Genomic DNA, 19,520 nt, shown 5'->3' with positions numbered 1-19,520 from the left:
AGAAAGGCTGGTCAAATGCTTTTAATCTTTATAGAAATCATGATCATTTCAGCAGCTGCTTGAAAGCTGAAGGGAGCACAGAGAAAGAAAACCTTACTACACAACAATAATGCACTACTTAACAAAACAGAATGAATAATGCATAACGAAAACCTACATTATTCAAAAGGGCGAATCTACCACCCTGCTACTAAATGTAATTAAACAGCTTTCTTATTTACATGCATTGACTTAAGAAGCCTCTTAACATTTATAACGTTTATTAAAGACTGATCCAGTGGATGGCGCTACTGATCTAAAGAAATTAGTAAAAAATAAATAAATAATAATAATCCACTTAGTGGTGAGAGAAAACTCTGTTATTCTCAGTTATGGTTAAGACAAAATAACTAAAATATCTAAACTGTAATCTTTAAGGTCATTCAGTATCAATGTTGTTGTTTACATGTAAAAATATTCTGGCAAATGTTGGACACGTGAGAATATATGATTTATCTGCAGGGGTCTGATGATGATGATGATGATGTCTGTTCTTTCATCTCTACTTTTCACCTTTTCTGGATGTGATGTCATACACCACAATAAAAACAGAAGCCACACCCACCACAGCAGAGATGACCAATCGAGTCACAGCTTCAGTATCATGGCAACAGCATTTGCAATCTAAGGGAATAAATGAACAGAATGAAACAGAACGGTACATTCATTTATTAGAGAAGGAGATGTGTGTAATTTCTGTACCATTAGTGGCACACAATGAAAGTTAATAGTAAATTAATCTTTACAAATAAATTTCCTGTTTCGTCATTGAAGGGAAAAATAAATCACCTTTATTTTAATGAAAGCATCTAAGCAGATAGAAAAGTCAAGATAAGATGACAGTAAAGAGATATTAAAATTTATTACAATTATTATTTGGAATGGAATTTCTCATGAAGGAGCAATCTAGAAAAATAAATCTAGAAAGACTGTTACATGTACCTGGACATGGCTGACAGTGTTGAGTGTTGTTGAGATGTGTGGTCTGGTTGGTGAATGAATAAGCCACAACACAGCTGTAGAAATCATCCAGACACTCCACCTCCAGAGGTAGAGAGAGACTGATGCTGAGATCAGACACACTGATGCTGGACAATAAACTGTTTCCTTTGTACCAGGAGAGAGTCACATGACCCACATTCACCACTGAACACACCAATGAACAATATGATGATGAAGATGATGATGATTATGATGATGATGTGATGATGATGATGATGGTGAAGGGCATAATGGTTGTGAAAGGATTGGGTGAAATAGGTGTATAATCAATTGAATGACAGCAGTTATGAGGCCACACATGACCTACTGTATATTACACTAATTACAATGCACAGAATCAAATGAATAGCAGATCTTAACGTGTGTGATTCAAACCATATCATCTTCAGACCATGTCAACTAAAAAAAAAAAACAATCAAGTTAATCAGTCAAATGGTTTCCAAATAATGCACAAATGAATTTTTCTAAGAGCTCACTAGTGTTAATTTTGTCAGCTATTTTAATTTTAGTCTTAGTCCTGTGTTAAAAGACCTTGTTAGTTTTTTTTTATCATATTTGTTCAACATTATCCTATTTAGTTTTAGTCAAGTTTTAGTCGACTAAAAGTCTCAACATTTTAGTCTAGTTTTAGTCGAAGTAAACCTGAAGTATTTTAGTCTAGTTTTATTAAATGAAAACTTGACATTTGAGCAAAAAGATTATTATTAATTAATAATGTACACTAACTAATTACTGTACAGTATTAATTTTGGCAGCCAATTTTTAATTTAGTCTTACTCTTACGAAAATGTACATTTTAGTTATCATGCACTACAAAGTCTTGTCAAAGTCCCGTTCAGTCCTGTTTTTGTTCTGTCAAGTGTAAGTCAAAGAAATGATCATTTTAGTAAGGTTTTCGTCATGCTATTTAATGGTTAAACTGATAAAAAATGATTTTTGGTCAAATTTATAATCGTAATGTCAATTGAGAAATTTACTTTTGCATTTCAGGTATTGCATTTTCACCAGTAAGCACAAATCAATAGAATGTGGACTTATGTTGTATTTTACCTCTTCTAGTGTAATGATTTATTATAGGCTTTTTATTATATAAATTAATACCAAAGACTTATGCAATCTCTCTGTCTAAAAAATATCGTAACACTGAAATTCCAAGTAATTCCACTATAATTCCAAATGGCAATAGCCTATTTCTCTATTACAACAACAGCGGTTGAGTAAGTGCATTCATTCAGTGATCACAATCGCAAACAATACAGCTGAGATCTCATGACCGGCTGAATGATGCTTTCATTTAGATCACTAAACTCTAGTCTCACACCCACAGACCATTGGCTAAACGTCTGATGCATATGGGACACAAAAGTGGAAACACTTTAGGAGTGTCAAAGTCATCATCTGATTGGTTGAATTCTACAGGATTTCCGCAAGATTTGTGTGTCATGTTCTTTAACATTCCCCCTGGAAACAAAGATGATGTGCCACCAAACCCCCTCACGAAAGGAGAAAGCCTAGTGTTTACAACTGTGACGACGAGCGCTTATCAGGATCAACTAAATGCTGGAGTTTCAAAAGTATGTGAAATATTTAAAGTTAAATAATCTTTCAAATACGTCCGAGAGTTTTACACACCGGTCTGTTATTGTGGCGACATTTCCATGCCCTAAAACGTGATGCTAAATGAAACGAAGTGTGATTGGTTGTTTGACATGTCGGTCAAACGGCCTCTAATGAAAGCTGCCATAGATTCCAGACCTTCTGCCGTCAGTCTGGCTACAGAAGACTAGCTAAACTCCAGCTTGTTTGTTTTTCGTATCATCATCGGCCACGCCCCTGCAATGAGGAGCAAGCGTGTACACATGGTTGCCAGATTGCTTAAAATAAGCAAAACAACGAGCAGAAAATGTATCCTTGTAACAGTGAAGCTCTGATTCTGGGATTTCAACTCTTAAAATCTGGCAACCACACTCATGGAAGCCCTCATAGTAGAGGTGTGTAGAGCACTATGCAATAACATTTTGTCAACTTTTTTTGACCTGTTTTTGTTAAAGTTTTAATTATATTTAATACATTTTAGTCTCGTCTTATTTCGTCAATGGAATTGCATGTTGATTTAATCATAGTTATCGGTTATCAAATCTTTACAAATCTTGTGTAATGATACTTTAATGATTTTGTGTAATGATTTTCTATGAATTTTTTTGTAATGATTTTTTTGATTTTTATATAATTGCTAATATCAATTACGCTATAATCGGCTTTGTTGAATGTATGGAATTTTGATTTTTTTTCAATTTATTAATTGAAAATTGGTCCGATTTTCACCAAATTCAGCTCAGACTGCATCTGAGACTTATCTCTGCAAAGCTTTGACATACTGACACCAAACTTTGTTTGTCTTTGTCACCTCACACTGACTGACCTCACCACATCAATATAATAAAACTGCCACTTTTATCATTAAAAGTGATAAACTGATATATATATATATATATATACATTAATAAATTGTTCTCAGCCATTTTGACTACAATCATATGAAAATGTCTCTAATTACTCATGGTTGCAGTTGGTCTGATGCTCGCTACCATGCTTGCTCCTCATTCTGTCCCTATTGCTCTTGGCCCCTTAATTGCTGCTTGTAGCTATATTTAGAAACTGTTTCTATTTAGTGACTGACTACTTTTGCTATACGCAAACTGCCTGCCATATTGGAACAGTCAAAGCTGAACTTTGGTGTGGAATAAAAATATTTTTTTTTAAATTAAAATGTTTTTTGAAGCTTAATAAAGTCACTTATGGAGAATATTGGACAATTTATAAAGAGGAGAACTGAAAAAAATTCCATTAGCATCCAAACAAGGCTATCAATCTGGTGGAGTTACAGATGAGTTACAGTCTTCCTCTATAAGGTTTTTTGAGCTCACATAGTGGAACTAGGGTTGCAAATTTCGGAAACATTCAAGTTTTTGGAAACTTTTGGAAAATACCAAGGTATTTGGGAAAGTTTTGAAAAGTTTCTGGAAATTTGCCACCCCTTTGAGACCCCAAGTGGTAGAAGAAAAATAACAAAACTACAAGAGGCAAAAATGCATTTTTACTTCCTGAGCAGGAAGTATTGTCTATTCCTTCCAGATCCTGTTTAACTTTTTTTTCATGTCACCATTGAAACACTGTATAATAGAGCTGTAACTCTCTACTCACCATCACAGACAGTAACATTGAATCTGTGTTTAGTCTCTGATCTGCTGTTTTTGATGGACACTTCATAAAGTCCAGAGTCTGTGGTTCTGGTGTTTGTGATGGTCAGAGATCCAGTCTGATTGTCCAGCTGCAGTCTGTCTCTGAATCTCTCATCAGGACCATCATATGTGTTGAAGATTCCAGCCTCTTGACTGATTTTAGCTATGAGTGACCTGTTCGGTCCAAACTTCCAAAGAACCTGATCATCTTTCTGTATTTCAGTGAGACTAGTGTTTAGAGTGACTGAATCTCCTTCAGTCACTGACACTGACTTCACTTCATCAGCAAACACACCTCAAGAACAAACACAAACACCTTCTCAGTCACACAAAAATGTAGGTTGGTTTAATAAAGCTTTAACCGAAGTTTGAGCTAGTTATTAAATAATTAAACTTTGGAAAGGTGAAAACATAAACCTGGTTAAAATACAGAATCAAATTCAAAGCAGATAAATGGCCATGTGGAAAACACAGATATCTTCTGTATTCACACACCTTTATATATTGAACATTTTAAGTTTTGGTTTAGTGTTAAGAAGAGTTACAAAAATAAAAAATAAAACAACGTGAAAAAAATTTTTTAATCTACTGATGTTGGAACCACACAAAAACAACATGCAAATATAAATCATAAAACCTGTCTATAACTCACCAACCAGACAGAAACACCAAAAACCACAAAAAGCAAAAGTTTGAAACATTTTCTTCAGCAGTTCAGTGGTCTGAGTTTCACTCAAGTCTGAAAAACTGTGAGCACCTGCAGTTATACAGTGTAGAGAAAAAGCTGGTCACAATGTGAACTATTCACTAACTTCCGCCAGACTGAATTGGACCACACCTCACGCCTTTAAACGTGCACTTGCAGTGTGCACCAAGCACTAGGAAAATAAATGTATCAGATTGGGTCTCGGTATCAGCAGATCCTCAATATTCAATGACTGGGATCAGGGACATCCCTACTGTAGCAGTGGCAGGCCCAAACAAAACTTCAATCAGTAGATTAAAGAGAGAGTTTAAAAAATAACTAAACAAACAATTTTGATCCAATAGTTTGGGCACCAGACAAGTTTAATCTTGTCAAATGTCACAGTTTCACCGGTAAAAAAAATAAATAAATGAATCAGATTCCCACACAATAAAAAATATATATATATGCATATATACATTTTCAAAGTTATACTTTCAACAATCAATTAGGAATCGAACAAACAGAGAAAACGTTAAACTTTGTTTCAAATTTAAAGACAATATCAGATTCACGTTTAGATTTTCAATCAACAGAGGGAAACATGAAAAAACTAAACTAGCACTTTGGTTCAAACATAGTTCAAACATAGTATGTCTACTGTTTTTTGTAGTCCAACAATTAGGCCTGGATTGGCTATTTGGGAGCACTGGGAACATTCCCGGTGGGCCGGTGTTGTCATGTCTCTGTGGAGGCACAGAAACACGAAATGGACTAACTGCATACAATGCCAAATTCAAGAGTTTATAAAAAAAGATGGGTAATGTAAAAAAAAGTGTTTAAAATTTGGCTTTTATTTGGGCAGCATGCCATATTTCAAGGCCTTAGGTCTCTTTAATGCATACTTTGTGGAGGCCAAGAAACAACACTGTGAAATGGGCTGATGGCACAACAGGTGTCTCAGTGTGCATTGTCTATATGCCAAGTTTAATGGTTTCTCATGCACACATACAATCTGTATATTTTTTATTTTTGCAAAGGTTCTTGAGGCTATGTAATACAGTGCTAAGAATATTGTAAGAAGAAACCCAAATATGTCAACACAGCATTTCTTACATGCATTTTGTGGGGATCTCCAGTGATCACTTATGCACAGATTTTGCTCATCTCAAATGAGCTTAGTGTTGAGAGTGTCTGATAGCACTGAAAAATTCAGAAATACTCAACTTTATGCAAATAAACAGCCAAGAGGTTCCAGTAGTGACTTTGTCATGAGAAATATATATATATATATATATATATATATATGTGAATATATATACATATATATATATATATATATTTAAAGTATAACATATGCAGACTGTGAAGAGTTTGTGCTGAATTTAGTGCATAAACAGAATTGTTTACATATTGTTACATTTAATGTTGAAGTTTGGACACTTCATTCTAAATTGATTAAGTTAATTAAATTGAAACTGTATCTTTCCAGCTGTATATTAGTCTATATATAATTATATTGTCTGTGTAGTGAAACAGTGAAGAAAGAGTTCTGTTGTGAAATCGGACTACAGTTCAACACACTACATGCTCAACTCAAGTCGAGACACAAAGACAGAAGTAGTTTTTTCTTCTTCCTGACTTTACTTCAGTCCACGACGCTCTCAGATCATCTTTTTAAGCACCCTGAGTGATACCATTTCAAACCTCGGAGATGTTTAAAACAAAAACTGTTGTTATTTCGTGGCTGTGCTTTTGCCATCTAGTTGGTAAGTTTTTTTGGAAGAAACATTTTTGGGGTTTATGGCAGACATTAGTACAGATCAGTTTTTCCCTCTTGCTGTGTTTTGCACATGGCCATTTATTTGCCATGCTGCTGATTCTATATTTTGATTCTATGTTTCTACCTTTCCAAATTAGATTTTTTTTTTTTAAAACTACTCCAAACTTTAAGCTTGATTGAGTTAAATATTTATTGTATTATGCTTGACTGAGACTGTTTGTGTTTGTTCTTCAGGTGTGTTTGCTGATACAGATGAAGTGGAGTCAGTGTCAGTGACTGAAGGAGATTCAGTCACTTTAAACACTAGTCTCACTGAAATACAGAAAGATGATCAGGTTCTGTGGAAGTTTGGACCGAACAGGTCACTCATAGCTAAAATCAGTCGAGAGGCTGGAATCTTCAACACATATGATGGTCCTGATGAAAGATTCAGAGACAGACTGAAGCTGGACAAACAGACTGGATCTCTGATCATAACAGACGCCAGAACCACAGACTCTGGACTTTATGAAGTGTCCATCAAAAACAGCAGCTCAGAGGCTAAAAACAGATTCAATGTTACTATCTACAGTGAGTAGACAATTACTCTCCCTCTGTTATATGTTACAAACTTGTCCAAGTATTTACAGTGAGAATTATTCTTAATTCTCAGAGAAAAAAAAAGAAGAAAATTTTCCTAGCATTTACAGTGAGAATTATTCTTAATTCTCAGAGAAAAAAAAAGAACATTTTTACAGTGAGAATTATTCTTAATTCTCAGAGAAAAAAAAAGAAGAAAATAAATATGAATCCTTATAACCAAAGCCTAATTGTTAGAGATTGGAAAATTTTTTGTTGTTGATTTCACTTCTTTTTTTATGACTTATGATAAATGTCTATCTTAATCCTGGCTGTCAGTGAGGAGTATAAGATTTTAATACACTTGATAAATTTATCATTAAAGCCGAAACTTGCCAGTTCCTGATACAAATAATCCAATCCAACAGAGTCAAATGCTTTCTCAGCATCTAATCTCAACAAGACTGTGCTTGTATTTTCTGTCATAATGTAGCTCATTATTTTTAGCGTTCTCCTTAAGTTATCCTGTGTCTGTCTATTTTGTTATAAATCCAGTTTGATCTAAATCTACCAACACAGGAATAATGCCAGTCTCTTAGATAAGATAGAAGCAAATAATATTTCTATATGAGCTACAATCTTTTGCATCCTTCCCTTCCTTTGGGATGACCGAAATAACTGCTTCTTTCCAAGACTGTGGGATTTCCTCACCTCTCAGTATATAATTAAAGCAATTAAGCAGTATGGGTGTTATTTGGGCTCTGAACACCTTATAAAATTCAGACGGATAACCATCTGTTCCTGGTGCTTTATTCATTTTCAGTTTTCATATTTCTCTATCTAGTTGTTCCAGCGTTATTTCAGCCATTAGTTCTTTATTCAATTTTTCCCCTAGTGATGGTGGGTCCAGTAAATCTAAAAAACTTTTTAAGGTTAGGTTATCTGCCCGGGCTGGTTGGGTATATAGATCTTTGTACACTTAACAGCACTACACAGACATCTTTGACCTTTGTGCTCACATCTTATGTCTTTTGCAGCGTCATAATAGACCCCTTTTAAGACTGCTCTGATGCTGGATTTCACAGGCAAAAAGACAAAAGCAGCATCAACTGCCTGTGACACTAATGGCTAATAAAGTAGAAACAGCCTATAAGCTGTGCTGATAATGTTCATAGTGTTTGTTATAAATCAGTCGCATTCACTCACACTGATGTCTTCCTTTGGTTCCAGGAACAGTCTCATCCTCTTCTTCTCATCCTCCAGACTTGGTCTCTCTGACAGTGCTGACTTCTGCTGGGTCTCTGTTGATTGGAGCTGCAGTCGGGATCTTCTGCATCTACAAGAAATATAGAAAAACTGATCAAGAAGGCAAGTGTTATCTACTGATGCAACTTCGGTGAACATAGATTATATCAACACAATAATAAAGCTTTTTATGAAGAAAAACAAGACGTTTTGTTGGATTAATACCTTTATTATTATTGTTAAAACAGTTCAGACTCGTACAGAAGAGATCACTTACTCTGTTCCAAAGTTCTACAAAAGCAGCGCACAGAAAGCGGTAAGATCATTTATATCTGTCACCTGTGTCTCACTCTTATATATTTATAAAAGCACTAGCAAATCAGATGATTTTGTCCCATAACTGCCCGCACTTTCTTTTTCATACTATAATAAAGATAACAAACACACCCACAAAAAACCTTGTAAAATAAAAATAAATAAATAAATAAATAAACTGCAAATGTGAGATATTACAATGACAAAAAACTAAAGTCACAACTGTTTTATTTACATAGTTTTTTTTTTTTTTTTTTTTACTTTGAGGTGGAAAGGAGCTTCTATATTTAATAAATACATAAAATTGATACATTTATGAATACGATTAGAAGACAAAACAGAAAAGAAAAAAAAACTGAGAAGAATACATATAGAGTGCAAGATCTTTAAACATTGCTCTCAGATAGGTGTAAAAACACTTCTAACAGTCACCATGCTAAAGTTCAGTCTGTTTTCCTGAAACGTGCATTTAGTCTAAAAGACAGAGCTGCCACTGCTGTCTTGTATAAGGAAACAGAGAATAAAACTGCTTACACTTTTACTGGATAGTATTACTAAAACAATCTATAAAATCTGAATTAAACACCCCATGTATAACACTGACAGGAAAGGACCCCTAATATGTATTTGCAATCATCATAATTTCATAAAACAAGATTCTTTTTGAACTTAGGATGCTGAAGACTACCATATGAAACGTTAGACGTGTTTGCAGACATCTCAAACTGAATCTTAAGAATCAAGCACATTAACTGTGGTAAACTCTTACATTATCTCCGGGGCATTTGTCTCTTTGTATCTCTTTGTGTCTTCTTTCAGGAAGTCAAACAGGAGGATGAGGCGATGTACGCACGTGTCGCACGAAACGCTGATCAAACTCGTCAGTGATGCGGTGATTACAGTGATTTTACACGAATGCTAAAAAGATGGCTATAGCAGCAAGCTGTTAAACATGTAAAAGAGTGGTTGGGTTTACATGATGTTTAAGTGCATGTAAACAGCAAAAATTTAGGTTTGTCTTCCTTTAAAGGGATAGTTCACCCAAAAACAAATGATATCACTCAAGATGAAGGTGACACTTTTTTCTTCAGTAGAATGGTTAAGAAGATTTTTAGCTGATACTGTTGTCTTTGGTGATTCATATAATGCAAATCAGCATCTACCAGCACTTGAAAGTCAAAAAAAAAAAAATCATATGCAGGTTAGACAAAATAAATAACCAATACTGAGAGGTCTTATGAAGTGAAATGATTGGTGTGTGCAAGAAACTGAACATTATTAGAATATTATTACCTGAACCTGAAACAAACAGTCCTGAGTGATGTCCGGTTCGCGAGTGAATCATTCTTTTGAACCGGTTCTTTTTAGTGAACTGAATGATGAATCAGTTCACCAAATCAGACTGAACCATCTGAAACCTAATGAAAGGTTTTATGGTTTCTTATGGTTAATGTAACAATGTGAGCTGATGAAGACTAATTTATTCACTTAATATGCTTTAGACATCATCGTTATTGGGTTTTAATAATATAATTGCATGTATGTTGCGTCAATGCATGATTATCTAAACAAACTATAGTGGACCAGTTTATTGAAATGAACCATCAGAGAGAACCAGTTTGCAGAAAAAGAATCAGATTTCCCCATTTACCTCAATCTGCGGTTAATAAAGGTAATTATGTTGCAAATAATGTTCAGTTTCTTGCACACACTGATCTTTTCACTTCATAAGACCTCAAAATATCATCAGGAGCCAAAGGTATTCATTTTGTGCTCCTTTTTGAATCACCAAGGATCACATTTTCAGCTAAAAATCTTTGCTGTTCTACTGAAGAAAACAAAAAGTCACCTACATCTTGGATGGACTGAGGATAAGTAAATTAACAGCGTGAACTGTTCCTTTAAGTGCATGTAAGCTCTGAACAGCAACATTACCACTTTATTCAAATGTTTTTATTTGTGTTGTATGTAATTTAGATTTCTATTATTGTCATTTAGATAATTTTTAATGATATGCTTATTGTGATCCTACATGTTAATGCGTGTTTCAATTAAACTAGAGGTCAAAGGGTAAAACATAATCACACAGAGAGAAAGTATTAGAAATAGATAAAAAAAAATAACTAATCTACATGTAATAGACATTTATCTTACACAAACATGTATTGTACAAAGCCACTTCATTTGTTCCAGCAGCTTATTTTCTTAATTCTCTCAGTGCATTCATATCAAAAGTCATATTTAAAAAGCCGACAGCCATTCTGAGAGTCAAATTAAAACCACTGAGAAAATTTTAGCAAATAAATCTACTTTTTATATTAGCAGTAAACTTATGGTATCGCTGTCTTTTTATAGTAATGCAAACACAATCATACCACAGAAGGCCTCGTTTAATATCTGGAAAGAAATGTGGTTTTATTTGTTTTGGCAGACAGCATGTGCATGAAAATGTGTCTATACTGGACGTCTGTGTTTAATGTATGTTAGAGTGTACATGTCTTGAGGTGTGAATAGTTTCAGTGAATAGCATGTGCATTCACAATTTGCATTCTTTTTTATGTGAAACTGTTTTACTGTGAAATAAAGTACATATATGAATGCTAATGTTTGACAAAAAAAGATTATTGTCTGAATGAGAAATAATATAAAATATAATATATTATGCGTATGTGAAATATAAGATATATGCATCTGTCCATAGCTGATTTCTATCAGTCATTAATTTGCATACTAATGCAGTGATCCTGCAGATAAGTGTTAGTTTCAGCAGAAATTATTTCCAGCTCCAGCGACACTCGTTTCTGAGAAGTTTCCACTATTCTTGATATCACACTTATCTGTTTCGTGAAGAATGTGTCATGATCGTCTGTCACCATCGAGGACAAACAACGTTATTCATTTTAAGAATAAATGCATTGCAGTGAAAATTAAAACGCATAATTTAATACAAGTTGTAGTATTTATGCAGTAATCATTTTCTACAAACTGTGCAGAAGTGATTATTATGCTTAGAGATAAGTGTGTGTGTGTATATTATATTATATATATATATATATATAATATACACACATATATTATATGTTGATGTTTGCATACAAAACCACCACTGGCTCTGCACCGCTTTACCTAAATTCATTACTTTAGACTTATGTGCCTCTAGAAGCTTGTGTTCTGCAAGTGAACGTCGCTTGATTGTTCATCTCAAAGAAGCACAAAGTCACTTTTACGGACTTTTAAATTAAATGTTCCCTCCTGGTGGAATGAGTCCTTAGCCATCTTCAAGAATTGGCTTAAAACACATCTCTACCATCTTTATTTGATCCTCTAACTCTAGCACTCAATATTCTAATTCTATTCTTAAAAAAAAAAAAAAAAAAAAAAAAATCTAACTAGCTAAAAAGCTAATCTTTTTGTATTCAATTTTCTTTTCATTTATTATATATACAGTACAGAACAAAAGTTTGGAAACATTACTATTTTTAATGTTTTTGAAAGAAGTTTCTTCTGCTCATCAAGCCTGCATTTATTTGATCAAAAATACAGAAAAAAAAAAAGTAATATTGTGATATATTATTACAATTTAAAATAATTGTTTTTAAATGTATTATACTTTAAATTATCATTTATTTCTGTGATGCAAAGCTGAATTTTTAGGATCATTATCACATGATCCTTTAGAAATCATTCTAATATGATGATTCATTATCAAAGTTGGAAACAGTTCTGCTGCTTAATATTTTTTCAGAACATGTGATACTTTTTTTAGGATACTTTGATGAATAAAAAAGTAAAAAAAAAAAAAAAGAAGCTATGTTTTTAAAATATAAATATTTTGTAATAACAATATACACTACTGGTCAGTAATTTGGGGTGAGTATTTTTTTCTTCTTTTTTTTTTTTAAATAAAATCAATACTTTTATTCAGCAAGGATGTGTTAAATTGATAAAAAGTGAAAGTAAAGAAAATAGATTATTAGAATATATATTATTAGAATTTATTTTTTTCTTTTGAATAAATGCAGTTCTTTTTAACCTTTTATTAATCAAATATATTAGACAGCAGAACTGTTTCCAACACTCATAATAAATCAGAATATTAGAATGATTTCTAAATGATCATGTGATAGACTGGATGTTACATGTGACACTGAAGGCTGGAGTAATGATGCTGAAAATTCAGCTTTGCATCACAGGAAATAAATTATTTTTTAAGTATATATATATATATATATATTATATATATATATATATATATTTTGTTTTTTTTTTTTTAACAATTACATATTTGGTTACTAAAACTAAAACAGCTTTTATATTAGAAAGAAAAAAATCCTATTCCTGTCATGAGGCGCAAACATGATTATGATTATCAATTAATTTTTTTTTCATAATATGTTGCTGTCATGAAGCGCAAACATGATTGTGAATTTGTTTTAAAATAATTTGATATTAATTTGATCCATCTAACTACTTTATTAGTAAGTATAAAGAAGGGTATTCACCATTTTTTTTTTTTTTGTGAAGTGAAGTAAAATATTATATTTTATTTTGGAGTACTTTTACAAAATTATTTTGGACCCAAGTTTTATTGTTTATCTTTTATTTATATACAAGTTTGTTTTATGGGACATCATACTGCTTTAATGGAGTTAAATTTCTATGGGACGTGATACTGGTTTAATGGAGTTGGATAATATAATCCAAAATTCTTATTTTATTTGGTAAATACCACATGAACAAAGCAAAACACGTTTAATGTAAATAAATAACAATTATAAAGATGTACTGCCCTGTTGTTAACAATACATTTAAGTAATATAATATTTATAAATATGTATTATATATATGTATTTATATGTTTTTATATATACATTTAAGATATATATATATATATATATATATATTTTAAATCCTTTAAAAAATGTATTACAAAATACCATGTGCCTAAACTGTTAGTCTATCGCTCTCTAGTGTTCACAACTAGAATCTTCCTCTCCAAGAATAAATAGATCTACTTTTAAAAGATGGGGCGCTATAAATAAAGCTTACAGTAGAGCAGCAAACCAATTACTTTAAAATAACTAAAAGCTTTTAAAAGACGATTAGTCACAGATAGCCGTTCAATACTGACGGTTTTTTTTGAAAGTATTCAGGCCTAAAACATGGTTTTATTTGCAGTGCAGAGTCGTTCATAAACAAGTTAAATAAATTAAAGTCGACTATATTAACCTTAATGCCCTGCTTGATTATAAAGTTAACTATCTTCATTGCTGAGTGAGGATACATTTGTTAGTTTGATTTAAAAATGACTGCAAGTAAAGATTCACTTCATCGAGAGATGCTCCAAACGACTCGGCGCTAAATGATTCATTCAGACTGATTCGGGACTCATTTTAAACCGTTCTGCTAATCTGTTTGGCCAATTCATTGAAAAGAGTCGACTCAAAAGAGTGATTCATTCTTTAATCGCTGGTTCTGATTATAAACAGCATGAAATGTCAGGAAATCTAAATAATGATCTAAGTCTAAAGCGGTGATTATCGTCGTATTTGAGTGTGAGTCCCGTTTACAACACTTGACGAATGTAACAGACAATCTCACAAGAAAATCTCACCTTGAAGGATCCTGATGACGTCAAGGACACAGACTTGTAAGGGACTGTGAAGATCTGAGCTGTTTTCTGTGCGGTTACTGTGGTTTTTTTGTTTTTTTTTGAGTTCTTAAATAAAATGTCTCGGTGCAATCTGAACATGTCTGTCTTTTATTCATCTTAACAACACGACATTAGCTCAAGAGGGTCTGGCTGCAGACATATGGGCGAGTGGAGCTCCACCATAGACTGTATAAAAACAGAGCGCCACTCAAGAGCGGAAATACTGTACGTAACTTCCACTAGTGACTTTGCGTAGATTTTCGTCACCTCCATGTGGGCGAGTGGAGCTACACTCAAGAGCGGAAATACGTCACCTCCACCAAACTTTCGTTTTGTATTATTAATTGTTATATACAAGGGTGCTTTGCATGTTTTGTATTATGTTTGTTCGTAATTTTAATATTTTTTTTTATTTTTACAATTGTGACTATCCGTAGTAGAAATAATAAGAAAAAAAATATAATATATACTAATCTTTTACGGTTTATGACACGACAGCGTTTTTTTATTCCCCCCCACAAATATGCACTACAGACATCCACAATCCATATTTTGAGGGCTTCTGCCTTTTGCTCATGTTTGTTTTACCAATGTACAGCTGCCAATGTAACATTCCACACATTTTAGAACGTTAACCTTATGTTTGTGATATTTAGCAGTGAAAAATAAATGAAATATTAAATAAATTATTAAAATAATACCTCAACCAGGATTTTGTGTGTTGAATTTTGTATTTTAAGCAAAATAACAACATATACAAATAAACCACAGTAAAACAATGAAGAATAATTTCCACAATTTAACAGTTTTAATTGTTTTTGAGTAATAATGATAATAATGAAAACATATTACACTTTTTAATTGTTTTTTAGTAGTATTGATTTTTTTTGGTACTTATGAGGACATGAACTGCAAGTGACCATAATTGTTACAGTAAAAACACAATGTGTGCACACGCACACACACTTTACTCTTCAAGACCTGGGGTCATCTGAGGAGTAAACCCCGAAAGCTCTCCCTGTTGTTTCAGACCCACAGTCTTTTGTGAAGCTGGTTGCACTGTAAGCGACTGCACCTAGAGATGATGTGCTTTCTGTACTTTAGATAGTGATAGTGTCTCTTTAAATATCTTCACTGCACCTGTTCAGTATCAAAAAAAACAACAAAAAAAAAAAAAAAAAAAAAAAAAGTAACAATAAAAAAAATAAATTTTCATGTTTCAGTCAAAAGTTTCATGTTAAGGAAATGGAAGAGAGTGAGATTACTTAGCCTAATTGTTATACCCACAAAAAACAAGAGGGTCACCCACACTTACTGAAGTCACTATCACTATCAGCTTAAGTGTGCCTCCTGTTAAATATGCTCCTGACTGACAATGTTGTTAAATCTCTGGCATGAACAATTACGTCAGATGGGTCAAGTTTAATTACATGACTGACAATGCATTATCATTAATGTTAAAGCAATTTACTTGTTCTGATGCATCTGATTGCTGGGCTGGGGACACAAAGAAGACATGAGCACAGCAAAACTGGAACAAAACTATGTCTGTGTACTGACGTTATGTAAATTCAACACAGAAAAGTACTGCATCAATCACCTTTGACCATCCCAAAGCATCTAATAACTTCCTACTTGAAAGATTTAATTGGGAGAACCATTCATGCTGGTTCTGTGAGAAAGATATTGAAACTGTAGAACATGTGTTTTTCCAGTGTGAACTTGTACAGACTTTCTGGCTGGAATTTCAAAACTGGCTTCATTCCAAACATATATCAATACAGCCTTTGACTGTGATCTCAAATTAAGGTTGGAGTATTGTTGAAGGATAAGATCCTAGACTTTTTGATAAATAATTTAATTACTTTGTGTAAACACTATATTCACAGATGTAAGTATTTAAAGGTTAAACCCCACTTCAGTGGCTGGAAGAATGAACTGAAGATTTTTGCAAAGTCTCTTCACTACATGATGGACAGGAACGCCCAGAAACTCCTGTATGCTTTGAACTTGTTTTTGCTGTTAGAATAAGACCCTCATCCTTCTTTTTCTTTCCCTTTTTTACTCTGTTTTATCTTATGGTGTGATTATTGTTATTTGTTTTGTTTTTTTCATTTTTTTTTCTTTCTATTTGGCTGTATCAACACTAATAATGTGTTCAGTTGTTGAAACGTGCCGTAAAGGTTTGTAATTGAACTTGGTACCTTAATTTATTGTTAAAAATGCGTATATATGATATATAGATCAGTGGCCAGATATCAACATTGCTCGCGATATAAAAGAAATCTATAAATCCATCGTGTTTATTAATCCTTTTGTGAGTAATTTCACGCAAGCCCTGTGTGTTTTTCTTACCCTGCACGTTACAACAGCGTCAGTTTTAGCATGCTGAGATAAAATTACCTGAGTTTAAGTTTGAAGAACTCACGGCGACGCCATCTTGATCAAGTGGAGGTGACGTATTTCCGGTTCGAGAGTGGAAAGACTGCAAGTAAAGATTCACTTCATCGAGAGATGCTCCAAACGACTCGGCGCTAAATGATTCATTCAGACTGAGTCGCGACTCGTTTTAAAGCGTTCTGCTAATCTGTTTGGCCAATTCATTGAAAAGAGTCGACTCAAAAGAGTGATTCATTCTTAAATCGCTGGTTCTGATTATAAACAGCATGAAATGTCAGGAAATCTAAATAATGATCTAAGTCTAAAGCGGTGATAGAGTAGCATATGAGTGTAAGTCCCGTTTACAACACTTGACAAATGAAACAGACAATCTCACAAGAAAATCTCACCTTGAAGGATACTGATGACGTCAAGGACACAGACTTGTAAGGGACTGTGAAGATCTGAGCTGTTTTCTGTGCGGTTACTGTGGTTGCTCTTTGTTTTGTCCAGTTCTTAAATAAAATGTCTCGGTGCAATCTTAACATGTCTGTCTTTTATTCATCTTGACAACACGACATTAGCTTGTCCTTTTTTACTACTTCTTCATTGCCATGTATCCAACATATATCACGTAACACAGTGCCATCTAGTGGCTTACTAGCATAACAGGCACAATCACTTGATATCATCACATTCTGGTTGTTAGGTGACTGTTTCAATATTACGAAGCTACAGGAACTCGCGTTCCTCAGAAAGTCATAATTCACCACTTTTACAAAAAGAAAAGTCCAACAAAACGCCATTTGAAGATGTATCGTGTATTGTGACGTCACGCGAACATGGCGACACGCGGCGAGATGCACACATAAACATTCACTTTTAAACAAATAAAACATCAAATGTCGTTACATCATAATAAAACCTCGCAGCAAACGTTAGCGGAATCAAATGTGAAACACATTAAATGACCCTCTCGCGCAGTGCTGCAGCTTTGGTTTCTGTTTCTGTTTTTCCAGCAGTTCACGTCTGTCCTGTGATTATACTGGAGCTGTGGTCTGATTGGTCGCCTCTGCTCTGGTGGGCGTGGCTACTGTGGCTGTTCTGGTTCATGACATCATAGCCACAAGCCTGCAGAGCGTCTCGCTGCAGCCTGCGGTGGACATCCAACCCGGCCCACATCCAAGTGTGACGTCACAGACCACGCCCATGTCAAAATACGTCACATTCTCAATCATTTTGAAACAGGAAGAAGCATTGATAAGAAGATAATTTGTATTGTTTGCCAACCGCTAAAAAATAAGCTGTTGTTTGCCGTGTCGGTAAGTAAAAAAAAAATATCTTTGGTCTTTACCAAACGTTGACAACTTTAAGAACGTGTGCGATATTTGTGTGCATGTGCATAAACAACAGTAAGTATTTTTAATTTCAACTTCACACAGGCACGTTATTGCTAGCAACAAATATACTTATATATATATATATAGATATATATATATATATATGGTGATATATATATATATATCTGTGTGTGTGTGTGTGTGTGTGTGTGTGTGTGTGGTGTGTGTTTGGGGGTGGGGGGGTGAGATGAGTGTTTTTATGTTGGGGGGGTCTATGTATCCACACATGTATGTATATATGTATGTATGTATTTGTGGCATGCATGGGGTACACACACACACACCAAATACATACATATATACATACATACATGTGTAGATAGATAGAGAGAGAGACAGATAGATAGATAGATAGATAGAGGGCACAAGTCTTACAACATAAAATAAATTATGAATCAATGTGCAATACTTTTTTATACCCTTCCCCCCCACACATAACACTCATCTCACCCACTCAGACACACACACTTCATCCCTCTCATACATATGTACTTACCTGCCCCCACCACACACACACACACACACACACACAACATCTTTAATGATATACTCTGATCACAGTAACTTGGTTGGGCAACCGCATCATTTCACAATGTCTTGCTGGATAACTCTGTGTATGTCACAAATTATCTTTGTATTCTTCTATATTAACGAAAAGATCACATAATGTTTGTTTGTCATGTTTTACAGCATCCTACACATTTTCAGTCCAAAACTGATGCAGAGCAGTTCTCCCGGGTTAAGGGGTCCCTGCTGCAGTTTCACCAGTAAAGAAAATTACTTGTTACAGTTCACTTGAAGGACCACATAAGCCATGCAGTGGTGCATGGAGGTATGGTGAGAGCATTTCTTTAGATATTGATTGATTTTTTGTGGTTTAAAATCATAAATATGTTTATGTAGAATGATGAGGTAAATAATTTTTAGTGGACACATATACCCCCGACACGTATGTTTTCTCTATTTTTAACAGGAGCGCCAAGAGGACATAAAGTGGAAGTTTGTAAGGGACATTGGTCCAGCGTGGTACAGAGTCATCGTGGGTTATTCTGTGGGGAGGTGACAGGGCCTGCTGTTCTCCAGATGGACAGTATAAATCAACAGAATGCCATCAAAGACTACCTGGAGGGAGAATCGGAGGATATATTAAAGCAAGGACTCTCTCTGTGTAGTCTGTGTATGTATGTGTGTGTACTGCATGTCAAGAACTGTTTATCT

General features: G+C 34.0%; 1 protein-coding gene and 1 long non-coding RNA gene across 3 annotated transcripts; both read left to right on the top strand.

Moving 5' to 3' along the window:
• The first annotated feature begins 6,480 nt into the window (after nt 1-6,480).
• On the top strand, nt 6,481-9,758 carry LOC122144901. The gene is made up of 5 exons (XM_042756117.1): nt 6,481-6,738; nt 6,987-7,322; nt 8,541-8,678; nt 8,804-8,871; nt 9,690-9,758. Exons 1-5 carry the CDS (start codon nt 6,684-6,686, stop codon nt 9,756-9,758), a joined length of 666 nt encoding a protein of 221 aa, XP_042612051.1. The 5' UTR covers nt 6,481-6,683.
• An 8,407-nt stretch (nt 9,759-18,165) lies between these two features.
• Nucleotides 18,166-19,313, top strand: LOC122144907. Of its 2 annotated transcripts, none has more exons than XR_006159926.1 (3): nt 18,166-18,224; nt 18,993-19,134; nt 19,276-19,313. It is a non-coding gene; the product is annotated as an uncharacterized LOC122144907 (long non-coding RNA). The 2 variants fall into 2 exon arrangements; XR_006159925.1 differs by having other exon boundaries at nt 18,993-19,139; nt 19,276-19,307.
• Nucleotides 19,314-19,520: the final 207 nt, after the last annotated feature.

The sequence above is a fragment of the Cyprinus carpio genome, unplaced genomic scaffold (genome assembly GCF_018340385.1).
Source record: "Cyprinus carpio isolate SPL01 unplaced genomic scaffold, ASM1834038v1 S000006796, whole genome shotgun sequence".
NCBI lineage: Eukaryota > Metazoa > Chordata > Actinopteri > Cypriniformes > Cyprinidae > Cyprinus > Cyprinus carpio.
Note: the sequence above shows the minus strand (reverse complement) of the source record. Positions and strands in the feature narration are given on the sequence as shown.